At 43.2% G+C, this 14,653-nt stretch overlaps 2 protein-coding genes across 5 annotated transcripts in view; one reads left to right on the forward strand and one right to left on the reverse strand.

Moving 5' to 3' along the window:
* Positions 1–1,488: 1,488 nt before the first annotated feature.
* LOC109469289 (cytoplasmic protein NCK1-like) lies at positions 1,489–5,452 on the forward strand. The gene is made up of 3 exons (XM_019767795.1): positions 1,489–1,566; positions 3,969–4,583; positions 4,803–5,452. Exons 1-3 carry the CDS (start codon positions 1,518–1,520, stop codon positions 5,066–5,068), a joined length of 930 nt encoding a protein of 309 aa, XP_019623354.1. The 5' UTR covers positions 1,489–1,517; the 3' UTR covers positions 5,069–5,452.
* Positions 5,453–7,278: 1,826 nt separating this feature from the next.
* The window catches only part of LOC109469243 (neurexin-1b-like), a 28,096-nt gene continuing 20,721 nt past the window's right edge, over positions 7,279–14,653 (reverse strand). For all 4 annotated transcript variants that reach the window (XM_019767716.1, XM_019767717.1, XM_019767718.1 and 1 more), the window contains 12 exons: positions 14,387–14,637; positions 13,739–13,966; positions 13,261–13,502; positions 12,870–12,963; positions 12,597–12,738; positions 11,997–12,213; positions 11,534–11,778; positions 10,370–10,532; positions 9,858–10,063; positions 9,536–9,628; positions 8,943–9,148; positions 7,279–8,477 (listed from right to left, as the gene is read on the reverse strand). In XM_019767716.1, the coding sequence (XP_019623275.1) occupies positions 8,223–8,477; positions 8,943–9,148; positions 9,536–9,628; positions 9,858–10,063; positions 10,370–10,532; positions 11,534–11,778; positions 11,997–12,213; positions 12,597–12,738; positions 12,870–12,963; positions 13,261–13,502; positions 13,739–13,966; positions 14,387–14,637 (2,342 nt within the window). In that variant the 3' untranslated portion in view covers positions 7,279–8,222. The remainder of the gene's footprint in view (positions 8,478–8,942; positions 9,149–9,535; positions 9,629–9,857; positions 10,064–10,369; positions 10,533–11,533; positions 11,779–11,996; positions 12,214–12,596; positions 12,739–12,869; positions 12,964–13,260; positions 13,503–13,738; positions 13,967–14,386; positions 14,638–14,653) is intronic.

Raw genomic sequence — 14,653 nt, forward strand, 5'->3', positions numbered from 1 at the left:
CATGGTTTACCAACTGATCCAGGATCAGTTTTAACTCTTTATTACACAGTAAAAATGGTGTGAATGTTCAAATATTCAGTACTAGATTTTAACCTCAAGCTCACAGAACTAGAAGCAGCTGTTTGGCCATTTGTTACAGAGTTAGGCAGCAGGGGGAAGGTTAAAATAAATTGAACTGAAAGTTTTTTTGATACGCCTAAACACGTAATGGTACTCCAGCTAAAATGTACCCATAACATGAGTTACTAGTATTCCAGCAACAACAGCTGCAATGTGTGTAGTTGGATAATCCAAGCACAGCCAAAGAAGCAAGTGTTACATGATGTGTTTGGCAGGCTGGGTTATAACTCAGATTTATTTTGCTACTATTTTCCTTTACACAGACATGGCATGTTTGCATCTGTACATTTTAGTTGGCTGGATTTGAGCAATAATTAGATTTGGGTTTTGAGCTGAAGCTGGTGTGTTACGCCGAAGGGCGGTTATACTGGCTATACAGGTACAGATGCAGAGCCATTGTCAAGCTTTTTCTCGAATATGAGCCTACTGAATATACAGAAATTAGAAGTGTCAATTTTTGCTAAAACCTATTAGAGTCACCAGTCCAGATAACGGACCATAGAACGCCATATACGATTAAATGTTGTATCTTGCACACCCACCAAACCAAATATTGAGAGAGCATTTAATCTCCAAGCAGATGTTTTGCATGCTGCAAAAGTATTTTGGCAAATGGATACTGCCTGGCCAATTTGATACTGTCTTTTGCGGCCATGGAAACATACTTGGAGATTATGAGCATTGTGTATAGAGCATGTTCATAAGGCTTTTAAACAACTTATTTGTGTGCATTCCACTAGTATTGTAGGATCTAAGTGTGCAGCCAGTTGGACCAATAGAATTCCCTGGTTTAACAAAAATGATTTTGAGTAGTAAGAAAATGAACACAATCTTGGCATATTTTTTAGCTTTGATATCAGCAACTATTAAGTGATGGGCCTTTTCCTTTACAGTATTAAAAATAATTGAATAAAGATGATTTTGTGTTATTTTCTGATTTCTTAAAAATCTTGTCTTTGCCTAGTTTTGCGAAGATTTTGTATTTTTTTGTTATATCATTGATCTTCCATCTTTTAAGCTTTAACGTCATGTTTTTGTTACCTGTAATCAAGGAGCTTTCACCAAAAGCTTGCTGCTTACGGTGTCTTACGACATTTACTTTTTAGTTAAAACCAGCAAAAGGTTCGTTGGCCATGAAAAAAATACAAAGTGGGCTAGGTAGCAGCCCCTTCCACATTCATTTACACTTTTCTATTTATAACAATGTCACAGACAGAAAAGCAGCCTCTTCGTTGTATTTAACGTTAAGCATTTTTATTTTACATATGATACCGAACTACGCGTCTGAATTCTCTTCTACACTGTATTCGGTTTTCGTAAAAGCCCGCTCGGAAGGTCTTCTCTTACCTGCTTTGCAATTCAAAACACCTGACGTTTCGTGACGTCACAAATCCAAGATGGCGTTCTTCTGTCCGGCGAGGATTCTTGGCCGGAAGCGAAAGAAAGGTTTGCTTTTGTCCGTCTCTACTGTCTTTTACCTCAGTTATGGAGGGCACAGCGTAAGCGTTAGTGTTTTACATGCGTTCGTTTTAGTAGGGTTTTACTGATTGAAACGTCTGTTCGCTTGTATGTGTGTGATGTTAGGTGTTACGTGTAACGTAGGGTCAACGCACTGACTATAGACTAGTATGGTTACAGTTGCATCAAAATAGCAAACACAGTTGATTGTCTAGAACATCGGCGTGCTTGTAATACAGTGAAACGTGAAGTCGGAAGTACTAGCAAGCTACTGTTTAGAATGTCAGAACAATTATTTAGGGGCTATTTGAGGTGAGGGGGGGGCATGCCACAAGTTATCCATGTGTATATAATTGCATGCCATTCTTGAGTGCTACTTCTTCTGAAAAGAACGGCAGATTAAGATCCCGGAGATGACAACGTCGACTAGTTGTTTGCCCCATTGTTGTTCCGAATTCCTGCAGACTTCCCAGCTTTGCGATGCAATTTTAGGCGGGTCGCTGGCTTTAGTTCACTTCGCTGCACCGGTGAAAAGAAATACTAGTAACTAAGTAAGCTTCACAAAGACGTGAGGACTTTATTCACCCCTTAGGCATGCCTACAGTTATTTTGCAGTCCATCAGGACAGCTTGAAAGAGAACAGAAGCCTTTTAACGTTCCTTCAAACACAGAAGTGACAGACTTTCTTTGGAAAAGTATTCACGGCGAGCACACAACAAAACAGCCCAGTGCTTTCACTCAGGTTTTGGAGGGTCAGGGTTTCCTTTGTGTCCGCTGACCCATATCGAATGCGGGAGTCGATCGGGACGGGAACGGGATACGATAACGGTTAGTCTCGTCATCCAGGCTTTTCGGAAGGCTTCTGTAAAGGGAGAAGACAAGAGAAACATAAGCATACGTTTTGGCTATCATTGTGCTGCGTTTTTATCCATTACCTAAAAAGAAAAATGCCAGTACCAACAATTTTAAGTCCTAAGAGATTCGAAAAAGTCATACTCGAAGTCCCAAGAAGCCTAAACTTTGAGGCTATATCTGATTTCACACTAATAGAGCTTCTATGCTGTAGGTTGTGGTCTCCATGGAAGCAATAGGAGATTTGTATTCACTGATGTAGAACATATACGCCTGAGCCATGTTATGTCCTTGGTACAGGCAACTGGGCTTCTAATGCGGTATTTCTAGAGGGAATTAGGATTTTGATTGTGTCGAGAGCTGAATATTTTTCATTGTGGAAAAGTCATTTGGGGGAGTGAGGATTTTGAAAAGCCTCTTTTAAACCCTTCAAACATAGTGAAGTTGAACTTGATCGGCCACACTGTTTTCAATGAGGTTTTCCGTATGCATATTGCTTTTCAGAAGACATTCAATTGATAGACCCGTAGCTTTTCTGTGGCACAACTCTTTTATGTTGGCCCTGGAGCCGAGGAGCTAGCCTATATATAATAGTATATATATATATGCCTAGGAAACAGTCTGGCACCCAGGCTATGTTAGAGAGGAATTGCAGGCTATTGGAATTCATGGGTCACTGCCATTTTGTATCACTGGGGACTGTAACAAGAAAAAAATGTTGCGAGAGTCCGGTTTCTATTGGCATTGGAGTGCTGGTCATGGTTGGAGGAATACTGGATCGTATGTCTGACTGACTCTAACGAAGGCAAAGGCATGGTAATTACTGCATGACGACGGTATATAGTAGAGGGGATTCATTCCTCAAGCTAACCGACATCTTGCACACGCAGTCGTCCCTCAGTAAGACATCTGGAGCCGCATAGTTCCCGTTTAGAACTTTTATTCAGCCTGTCACACAAAGTTCTAAACAGGAACTACGCGGCTCCAGATGTCTTACTGAGGGACGACTGCGTCTGCAAGATGTCGGTAGCTTGAGGAATGAATCCACTATACTATATACTACTGCATGACGACGGTGTCTCATTTAACTGTGCACTGTACCTGTTCACCTGGCCACGGGGGATGCACCATTTTCATTCCTTTAAAATATGAAAAAATTGCGAACAGCCAAATTGTCAAAGTACCTTTTCCTTCCACCCGACCGTTTGCTTTCCTAACATTTTTACCTCCGGGTAGGGATGTATTGGTTTCTGTGTGTCTGTCCGTGTGTTTGTGTTCGTGGGTATTTGAATGGAGTAGAGTGGCAAGGGCCTGGGTCGTACCGCAGATTGACCCTAAGGTCAAGTTGAAAAATATGATGGCTCCGTCACCCAATTAGGGCTTGTTCACAACAAAGTTTCTGTCCTACTAGCGTCTTTGAAAATACGTCAGACTTAGACCACCTCGTTGGTTGTAGCAATAGATCCACAAAACATTGAAATACGTCCCGGGGGTTTAGAATCCCCAACGTCTTGTTAAAATTGTCCTTCGTCTTGCAGCCAGAGAACGCCACCAACCCGTGAAGCCCGTCCCCGGCCGAATAACGGGTAGCGACAGCGTGGACACACTCGTGCGGGTCGGGCTGGAGAAGGAACAGGGACTGAAGACCAACTCCCGCATGGTCGTCCTTCGCAACTTCAACCCCTGCGTGGAAGACGAACTCGACGTAAAACGCGGCGACATCGTGTATGTTTTATACACGGAAAATGACTGGATCTACGTCATATCACCCAATGGGAAGGAAGGCTTCATTCCATCCGGGTACTGCGCGCCCGAAGGCACGAACCTTGACGATTTCGCCGACGACGGGTACTCGGCTTCCGACGGGGACTCGTTATCCTCCGGGATCCACCCGCCATCGTCTATCGCCTCACAGACTTCGGAGACAAGCATGTTTAAAAAAGAACACCAGGGGAAATATTTGGTGTTGTTTGATTTCTCCGCCAGGGATGAGAATGATTTGAACGTGGAGAGGGGAGAGTGGGTGACGGTTTTGAACAAGGAGGACCCGCTGTGGTTTTGGGTTCTCAGGGGAAATAATCAGGAAGGTTTCGTACCAAGCAACTTTTTAAGTCCGGACCTGTCCTCACAGGAGGCGTACACACCATTCTCAGGTATGCAAAGACGGTATAGAGAAATATTTTGCTCATTGCATTTATGTGTTTATTTTTCCATACCTAGCTTGTGAGTTTTTTGTCCGACTAGATTATACAATCGCCTCCACATGACCAATACATTCACGAAAACCCAAATACCTCCTGGAAACCTGAAATCTACGATTTCTTGTTTTGTGTGTTTCTTGTCCCTTATCCCATTCACATTCCGTGTTTCAGAATCTTCAGATGACCGGTTGTTAGACCACCCGACCCTGCGGGCCCGCCTGCCCATCACCCGGCCCAGGGGCACCGAGCTCATCGCCCTGTACGACTACGACGCCAAGGCGGCGGACGATCTCACTGTGACGCAGGGGGACTACCTGTACGCGGACCTGGACAATCAGGACCAGGAGGACTGGCTATGGGCTTACTCCGCCGCGCAGAAAAAGCACGGCTACGTACCGAGGTCGTACGCCAAGCCACCTGCAATGACGGCTTTGTAGACTTACCCATTGAACCAGTTTGGCCCGGAATGCAATTTTTGTCGACCCTTCATGGGTGTGGAGCCTTCTTTTTTGTATCTGACGTGTGCTTTAAGTTATGTCACTGTAAATTTATGTGATTACTTTAGCTCTAATCGTGCAAGATTTGATCCTATACTAAAGTGTTTTTTTAGTTGAATGTTTCTTTGAAGCAATAAATTGAAGATGTAGAATAACATGTGAACAACAATAATCGGCATCAAAGCGACCTTATTATTTTTGCCTCTTTTTCTCGTTTAAGAAATATTTGATATAATACAACAAGAATGGAATTCCCCATTTCAAATCGAGGGGGCGAAAGGTTATACCGTTTATGGATATATCTAACAGTAGGGGGTGTAGAAACACCCAGGTGCTTACACGTACTTACCTCAGATGTAGAGAACTAACTCTTGAAACTCTTTATTATAACGTTATTGTTCATTTCTCGAAGCATTGTAGTTTATTTGTCAAGGATTTAGAATTACTTTATTTTTCGTATGTTGCACCGTATGTAGTACGTAGGCAGTACTTTGCCGGAGTTGTCACTTTTGTATACCTCAGTATTAAAGAAGTATATTTAACAAAAACAAGTGATTTGCGTTTTGAAAATTCTTACGGTTTTCGATCAGGTCTGTACATTCTGTGTGTGGACAGCATAACTCAAGAAGGTGTGGATGGATCTTTATTATATTTGGTAGCTACATATTGCACAAAGAAAACAACGGACGCACATCTGTAGAAAATTTCACACTTGCTCTTGCCTTTATTTCTATGCTTTGACAGGACAGCATTGACTACAAACACTTATACATTTACACCTGAATCCCGAATGCTACAAGCTCTTTTTAACACCAAAACAAAAACACAGCCCTAAATTGTTGCCAAAATTCTCTGCAAAAATCCTATGTTACAGTGTAACACTCTGATGTTACCGAGCAAAGATTCACATGTACACCTGAAAATGACAGTCTTTACGTACACGCCTTACTACTTACTTATGGCTTACAAAAATTCCATATTTACAGATACAAACATGCCACTTTGTGATGTTGTTCTTGTGGTCGTTTTGCGTAGTTTTGGAGTAGATTGTCTTCGACATAAGGCCACTATCAGAAGTAGTACTAGGACGATTCACCGCCAAGTATTGGGATGTGTATGATGACAACTTCTCAAGAAGCATAAATTATTATATTTGTTATTCAGTCAACACATGTTTACAACGTCTCAGGGGTGGAGACAATTTCATACATCAAAAGCTTTAAAGTAATCAAGAAATTAACCCAAATAGAGACATCACAAAAACAATTCCTCCAGTCCGCATTGGCAGTGAATCGTTCCAGAGTTTGCTCGAGTTTGCGTTTACAGCAGTGGGATTTTCTATGCGTGTCTCAATGAGCTACAGTCAGTAGCCCTACGTCATACAAAATCATTTGAAACTTTTTCAAATATAATCTTAGCTATATGGTACAAATATTTGTACATCGGGCGATGTAAAACCCGAAGGTACTTGTATAAATTCGTGAGCCAAGTTGCTGTCAAATATTACCCAATAATACGGATATAAAACATGTGAAATACACGTTTTTATCAGTTTAAGCTAGTAGTATTTTCAATTTAGCTTTTTTGACATCCCATTGCGACTTTGCTGTGTTTTTACCACACTGCATGGACATCATGAAATCCCTGCAATTTTTTTGGTTGGTCCCTTTTAAGTCAAGGTACAAAAATCTTAAAAGTACAAACGTCATGGAAAATGCCACGCACGCATTACAGAAAAGCACCGTACTTTGTTAGAAAGAGTACGTGGTCACGTGACGAAGGCCAAATCTCGCAGCAGCACGCGAGAGTTGACAGTGAGCGACAGACTTCAAATCTGGTCAACAGATTTTCTGACACCATATATAGACATATATACAATCGAGCCCCACGAAACTAGTTATAGACGGTACATTAGTAACTGTGTCTTGATTAATAGTAGAAAACAATGCCACCAAAACGCAACCAGTTAACAATATCCAGTAAAGTTAATTGCCGTACTTTTTAGCTGCACAAGCATAAAATTCATCAATACACAATCATTTCTTCAACAAAAGCGTGCTAGTCATGTGAAAGCTCTAGATTACTTGCTCTTAAATAAAACATAATTACTTGCGAAAAGCGGCATTTCAAATTTTAAATACCTATAAAAATGCAGCTAACAGTTAAAATACACATGATTGTGAGCATAAAATTCCATCACAGCACTAAGATAAAATTTTACCAACGGTAGGCACCATGATATTTAAAATAACAACAAAATTCCGCCATATCAAATACACTAGAATATCTATATACAATCATCAGCCATCTAAATTCAACCCTGCGTCATGGCCTGCGTACAAATGGAATTTTAAATTATTCACATTTTGAATTATCAATATAACATAAAACATCACCGGGTGTCCGTGTGGATGCGGTCGAAATTTAAACCCAACGGAATGTGTTGCTTTTGTATGCGTTCATGTATGCACAGGGTTGGACCAGTTAGACTCCATTTAACCAGACTTACACATTTTCTAAAACTTCTGTTTGGGTGGAAAAATTGATCTAAATACAGCCGCCAACATGTTCTGAGTACACAGCAGTGCAAAGAAGCTAACTCGCTTCGTTTAGTATAAAAATAGCAGATCTTTATGCAAAAATGATTGCACGTCTGACTTGTTTGTATTTTTTGTGGGACAAGCAGTCCGATGGATATGTTCTATTCTTTGGTAACTGTGGAAAGTATGTTTTTAAAGATACCTACATGTTTGTTATCTTGTACATGAAGCAAAACCATCCGATGTCATGTGAAACTACTTGTCCCGATTTTCACAATGTTTTCTCCTCTCATCTTCTGATATTCCTAAAAAGTCGCATTTCAAACGATGTTTGTGTATTGTCACATTTGATAAGCTAAACTACAGAAAAGTACCACCATCATGATTGATGACTGTGGTCAGAAACATGGATATTTCGACCAATCAGAGTCACTGACTTATTCTCTGTATGAAATGCGGTGAAAGGTTATGTCTAACCAGTAGCCAGATCTCTGATTAAAGACGGGCAAAAATACTTAAACGTCTTACAACAACAAAAACTCTACTTCTACGTGCTAGTCGTCTTCACTCTCTCCTTCGTTGAACATGTTGGCGAGTTTGCTAAACCTCGGTCCCCAGTCGTTCAGGTAGTCGTAGTTCTGGTCGCCGCCCGAGCTGGAGGAGTTGAGGGAGCTGAGGGACCCTGCCAGCGAGCCCTCCCCCTCGTCCTCGTACGGAATGAACTCGTCCCGCGCGCCCAGGTTGTCTCCCAGCTCCTCGTCGTCTAGTCTGGTGTCGATGAACTCTCCGACGTCCTTGGTGTCAGGCACCTGGAGGAGGGCGATATCTGAGGTTAATGCATGTGCCGTGGTTTGTGATAGAAAATTCTCTTAGCTTCGGAAGTACAATCTTGTGACAGTATGAATCGGTGTGAGCAGAATCTATGCCAGCGTCACCTACAAGTATGAGTATCAGTGATTTCGTTCGGTGTAAGAGGCACGTGCTTTTGCAGTGCCCGCAATTTGTTCTTGTAAAATTTGCTCATTGTTTGCACTAAGCAGTTGTCAAAGTCACTCTTTCCCGTGTCGTATTGGCGCAGAAGGATTGACAAAATAAGGAACTATGACCACAAACATTTTAAAAATGGTAATCGAAGCAAGGTGCTGTCAAGTTTGCTTGTGTTGTGTGCAATGGTCGTAATACTACTATCTGGTGAATAATAGTGGGGATCCACACTAATGGAGCTCCTATTAAAATAAACAAAAACAAACAAACAAACAAACAAACAAACAAACCTTGTTAGTAGGCGAGGCCCTGGTCATGCTGGCGTTCCTGAGCGCGGAGATGTCGTACGCCTCCTGGTCCTCCTCGCCGTACCCCTCCTCCTCGTACTTCACGATGTTCTCGCGAGACTCGGCGTCAGCGCTGATGAAGTTCCGGCTGGCCTTCTTCTTCTCGCGCGTGTAGCGGCGGCGGAAGATGGCGAACACGATCACCAGGACTGGACATGGCGAAAAAAATAATGTTAGGACACACAGGCAAACAAACAAACAAACAAACAAACAAACAAACAAACAAACAAACAAACAAACACAGTAATTAACGACGAAAATGAGTCCGAACTTTGAATTGACAACCCTACTATACTGTCGGGTTAAAAAATCTTAATTTTTCTAACATTCTTACCGGGCTTTTCGTAATTTGATTTTCCTCGCTGTTGCTTATTGTACTGTAAGATTTGCATCGCAAAGGCAGGAGTATGTACCAATATTCAAGTCTTTGGAATGACCTAGCCAGGGTTGGAAATATGCCTCCAAATGTCACCTAACGATTGCATGAGCTACTTCCAGAGAATCAAATGAAGAATCGTACTAGAAGTGAGACTTACTGAGCAGGACCAGAAGACAGACACAGATGGCCACCAGAGCGAACGGCGAGATGCTGACAGGTCCGGTCACTCGGAGCGCTCCACAGTCTTTCCCTGCGTGAAAACACCCACGTTAGAAACAAACAAACAAACAATGGTGCATACGAAAGCAGAGGGAATTAAAAAATGTAGCACTGTACTAGTATATTGGAAAGGTTGGCGGATCCATGTCAACAAGATGAAAGTGATAAAAACACTAAGAAATGGAAATTTTCAGCACTAGATGTGGCGAAAATGGTCTAAAATAGTTGAAAAATTAAGAAACAATGAAAAAACAACATACTGTTGAGAACCCTGACTTCCACATCGTCCGCGCACGTGCAGTTGTACCCGCCGATGAAGCTGTAGCAGGTGCCGGGGTCGCAGGGGTTGTTGGCGCAGTTGTCAATCACGTTCCGGCAGAGGTACCCGTCATAACCGGTCTTACACGTGCACTCGTACGAACCCACCAGGTTCTTACACGTGCCGACAACGCAGTTGTTTGGGAGGCTGGAATACGAAGAAGTAGCTCTTTATTGCGTGCACGGAGTTAATTGCAAACTGAGAAGGACAATGAGTACAGAGTACAGAAGATATGGGCTTTATTAATCAAAGTGTGCTGAGTCCTTTTTGACTAGACGCTGCTCCTCGATCGTAAGATTGTGACTTGCATGCTACTACCTGGTTACACTACCGTTACATTTCCAAACCGATACCCCAACGGGTAGTTTACGAGCCGTTTCTTTTGCCTGTTTTTACGCTCGCGGGACTTAGAGAATACAAAAAAGACACGAGAAATCTATGTCGTTGTCTCACCTGCACTCGTCTACGTCATCTTCGCAGCTCACGCCGGAGAACCCTTGCTGGCAGGTGCAGTTCCGCCCGGAGATGCTAGGGGTCGGGGAGGTGCCCTCAATGCAGGTGCCACCATTTTGACAAGGGAAGTTGAAGCAGTTCCGCTCGGTGTCGCAATTCACTCCTACAGGGAGAACATCAGTTAAGGTTAATAAATGATGTAGGAGAGGCGTAGTCAGAAGAACAGCAATCTTAAAGTGCATTTAAGACTACTGTAATTCTTGATTTGTTAACTGTCACTAAATTATAGCTGATTTAGCTGTTACTTTTTTACCGCTAAAATTTCATTACCATAATACATTGTATTTGAACACTTTTGATCATCTGCCTTGTCCACACCGCTAAAATTAAGTGCCGTGAGCTAGTCCATTTTCCTGCCACCGCTATAATTTCCATCCGCAATATTAAATGGAATTACAGTATGTTGCTTCTTTACTTACGCTTTGATACCTACTTTTCTACAAGCGTCTTGTCTTTTATTTGTTCACTTCATTATATTTTACTTGCAACTAGCCGTTGGTCTAGAGCTTGCAGTTAACCAACATATATATATATATATACACTGTTTTACCACCTCTAGTGCAGTTATTTCAGTTTTTCTAACCCTCATCACCATCATACCTGGTGCACCAAAATCTGATGATCCAATGGGAAACGTGACAAATTAGAAAGAAAGAAGGGTAAGTAGTTTTAAGAATGAACGTTAGTACAACACATACGTACAAACAGCTACGTCTATATAGGACTGCCATACCCTGGTGTACTAGCTTGCGATTCGCCCTTCTCGCTGCATTACTGCCATTAGCGCTTTCTAATCGTCAACAGCCAATCACGTTGCCGCGTACGGCCAAGAGGCAACGTGATTGGCTAATAAATCTCCAACAAAAGGAGAAGGCGGATCTGATTGGTCGGCCAAGAGGCAACGTGATTGGCTAATAAATCTCCAACAAAAGGAGAAGGCGGATCTGATTGGTTGGTGACGGTTGGGCGAGAATGGCGAATCGCAGGTCGGTACGCCAGGATCGTGGCTTGATATACACATGTAAGGGATGGAATGATAGAATGGGTTATTTGGGATTCAACATATACGTACGATCAGAAGCAAAGTATGTAACTCAGACCAACCTTTGAACTGCGCGGGACACTGGCACCTGTAGGCGTTCTCCATGTTGATGCAGGTTCCTCCATTCTGACAAGGGTTCGACTCACACTCGTCGACGTCGATGCAGACCAGCGGGTCGGCCCCGGGTGTCCGCTCGTTCCACCCCGCTTTGCACTCGCACACGCCCAGGTTACACTTCTGTCCCACACCCGTACACTCCTTAAACAGGCACGTGTCCAGCTCGTGGCACTGGTCAAAGGTGGTTTCCCTGTGGCGGAAAATGACCGTCAAGTTGAAAGGTTAAAACTTATTTTGAAACGAAGGAACATGCGACTCAATTATCAAAATACTCATTGGGCATACAAATATTACACTGGACATTCTAAAGTGAACTTAAAAACTACTACTCTCTTTTGGCCTCTAATGGGTTTCAACATTGACATGTGACAAAATAAGTTCACGAAAGGAGTTGGTTCATAGTCTCACCTGCTCTCAATGGTCTTAGTCTTGAAGTCGATCTGATTGGCGGTTTCCTGCACGCTGCTGTAAGACACGAAGCGGAACTCCTCCATGCAGCCCCTCAGGGACTCGGTCACTTCGATGTACTGTTTGGCGTCGGTGGTCAGGTCGGTGGCCGGGTTCTTGAACCCGCCGACATACAGGGAGTTCACGTTGAGTGAATGGGCCGCGTCCGCTCCCTCACCTGGGTAATACAGACGACAGAAACCGTGATTTAAGGGACATTGCTTATCTCTGTTGTTTCACAACCATTTGAATTTCTCTCAAGTTATCACAGTATATATCTCGGGATTTCCTATTTCCCTGGTATCAGTTCTGCTTTTTATTTTCCCATTATGACCATCAATTTCCCATTGATGTCCAAGCAGATCTTTCGGTGGCTGCAATACAGTATCATGGCAAGCTGGTCAGGCAGTATCCATTTGATAGACAGTCAGCATTTGCCTAAACCTCTGAATTAGGGAGTACTACTATGATAGATACTTGGTCTCCAAATCATCCTTTGAAACATAACGAGATCTCGTGAAATCTCGCGACAGATCTCGTCGTGTTAGTGCGAGACTTTACCTGTGAAAGTGACCAGGGCGATGGTGTTGCCTGCGCGGTCCCTCATGGTGGCGGTGTTGGCGTCACGTTCGATGAACAGCTCCTGTTCCTGCCCGTCGTTAAACGTGTTGGTGGACACGTAACTCTCGTCCGGACCGCTGCCCTGAAGTAGCAAACAAGAACTTTACGATAATGTACTACATAATGTAATATTGAATGGCAAGTTTATGAAAGGCACTAGATTCGGATTGCTATTGAAAGTATATAGAAGAGAACAAACATTGCAAAACGTACCTTAGTGTTGAGCCTCAGCACAGCTTTTCCATCCTTGAGGTAGACCACTAACCAGGCGGGACCTCCGAAGTAGAAAAGCAGACCGTTCTGAGCCCTGGAGGAACAGGCACGGATGAACATCACTTATCAAATTGAGCCCAAAACACAGGAATGCCATAATCATTACCACAAGTCGCTGGCACATGGCACTCTGTTAGCCGTGGAATATAGCAAAGCAATCAGAAGCAAATGTGTGACAAAAGGAAGACAAAAGAGAAAACGAAAAAGAAAGAGACAGCAGGACTCAGCTATTTGTTACTTAAAAATGCTGCAGAAGGTACAAGAAAAAGAAAAGGACAAGAAAAAAAAAAGAAAAGAAAATGGTATCAATGTAAGGAAAGGGCGATCTTACTTCGTCCTGAACTTGAAGCTGATGGTTGTTCCCGACCTCGGCTGCAGGTCAGCCTGGACCTTCATGTATGACCTTGAACTTCTCAAGGTCGCAATGGAGGGCGGGGCACAGACAGGGCATGACGGGACGACCTGACCCGTGCCCTCAGTGGTGGACGTGAGGTCAACTTCTCGCGCAGGAGTTCCAACACGGAGGTACGAGAAGCACACGATTGGGTAGTTGTACAGACGTTGGGATTGTAACTGTGGGCGAAGAGCAGTAGAGTTTAACACAAAAGACTAGTAAATGAAAGGGGGAGGTACCTCTAACTATCAGGGAAAATGTTTACAGAACTCCCTATTAGTATTACCCTCATCTTAAAAAGTGGTATCGCCATAAACGTTCTGTCACTTTTGTATGGTCTTATTTTACGCGAGACAGGCTGGCAAGCAGTCATATTCGGTAACGAAAGGCTACCAATATTTATCGTCTTACTTACCCTCAAGTCATTGACTTCGTTGTATCCGCCGATGAAGGTGTTCCCTCGGAGGTTGGGATCCGTGAAGGACAGCTGTGGCTGCACATCCGTTAGCACCGTCAAGGGGGCGTTTTGTCCGTCGACGACCGCCCTCATCTGCCCGAGATGGTGGTCCTTCATGTTGGTGATGACGATTTCGTGGGTCTGGTTGTTCTGGACTGGTGGGTTGTTCTCGTCTCCTATGAACATCTACGGATGCAGTATACATTCTCGGGGTGAGTCACAGCTCATATATGATTTGTTTGTGTGTGTAACGTCCTGTGTTACTGGCAACCATTTATATTCAGTCATGTGCCTGCAAGTGTCCTGACAATCGCCAAGGTGCGTCGGTTAGACATCTAGGTAATGAGATATTCCAATAACAGTTACTCAAGCAACTGGATGTGATTTCTGGAAACGGTCACACGTTTCAGGCATCATCCACTACCTTTCGTCAGCGAGACTGGAAAGCTCTTAACTTCAGCAGGTTTGTAAACACGAACTATTGATTGATACGCAAATGAGCAAAGACAAATCGCCAAGGTGTTTTTCAAACACCATTCTTATTGCCATACAAGCTTCATCACTAAGGTATACATTTTTGCATCTTAAAAAAAAACTTGAACATACCTCAAGAAGCTGTCCACTGAGAGAAGCCTCGATGTATATCCGACCGTTGAAAACGCCCATTGAGAAGAAATTCTGCGCTTGTCCACCCTGGTAGATGAGCAGTCCTCTCTCGTTACATGCTTTGAATCTCATCTCCAGCTTGTCCTCTGCTCCGGCTAGTACTGGGTTTGCAGAGAGCTCCCATTTCAGGAAACCGCCCTTGTCCACGAAGATTTCAGAACTCGCCAAGTTGGCTATCGCCAGTAGTAAAACTGTTGGAAAACAAAA

The sequence above is a fragment of the Branchiostoma belcheri genome, unplaced genomic scaffold (genome assembly GCF_001625305.1).
Source record: "Branchiostoma belcheri isolate BF01 breed outbred unplaced genomic scaffold, Haploidv18h27 scaffold20, whole genome shotgun sequence".
NCBI classification, from domain to species: Eukaryota; Metazoa; Chordata; class Leptocardii; order Amphioxiformes; family Branchiostomatidae; genus Branchiostoma; species Branchiostoma belcheri.

What these genes read in the sequence shown, in the direction of transcription:
- LOC109469289 (XM_019767795.1), top strand. Translation starts at nt 1,518, where the DNA reads ATGGCGTTCTTCTGTCCGGCGAGGATTCTTGGCCGGAAGCGAAAGAAA. An exon ending in TGGCCGGAAGCGAAAGAAAG is followed by an intron (nt 1,567 to 3,968) that starts GTTTGCTTTTGT and finishes TTCGTCTTGCAG; the next exon opens with CCAGAGAACGCCACCAACCC. An exon ending in GGCGTACACACCATTCTCAG is followed by an intron (nt 4,584 to 4,802) that starts GTATGCAAAGAC and finishes TCCGTGTTTCAG; the next exon opens with AATCTTCAGATGACCGGTTG.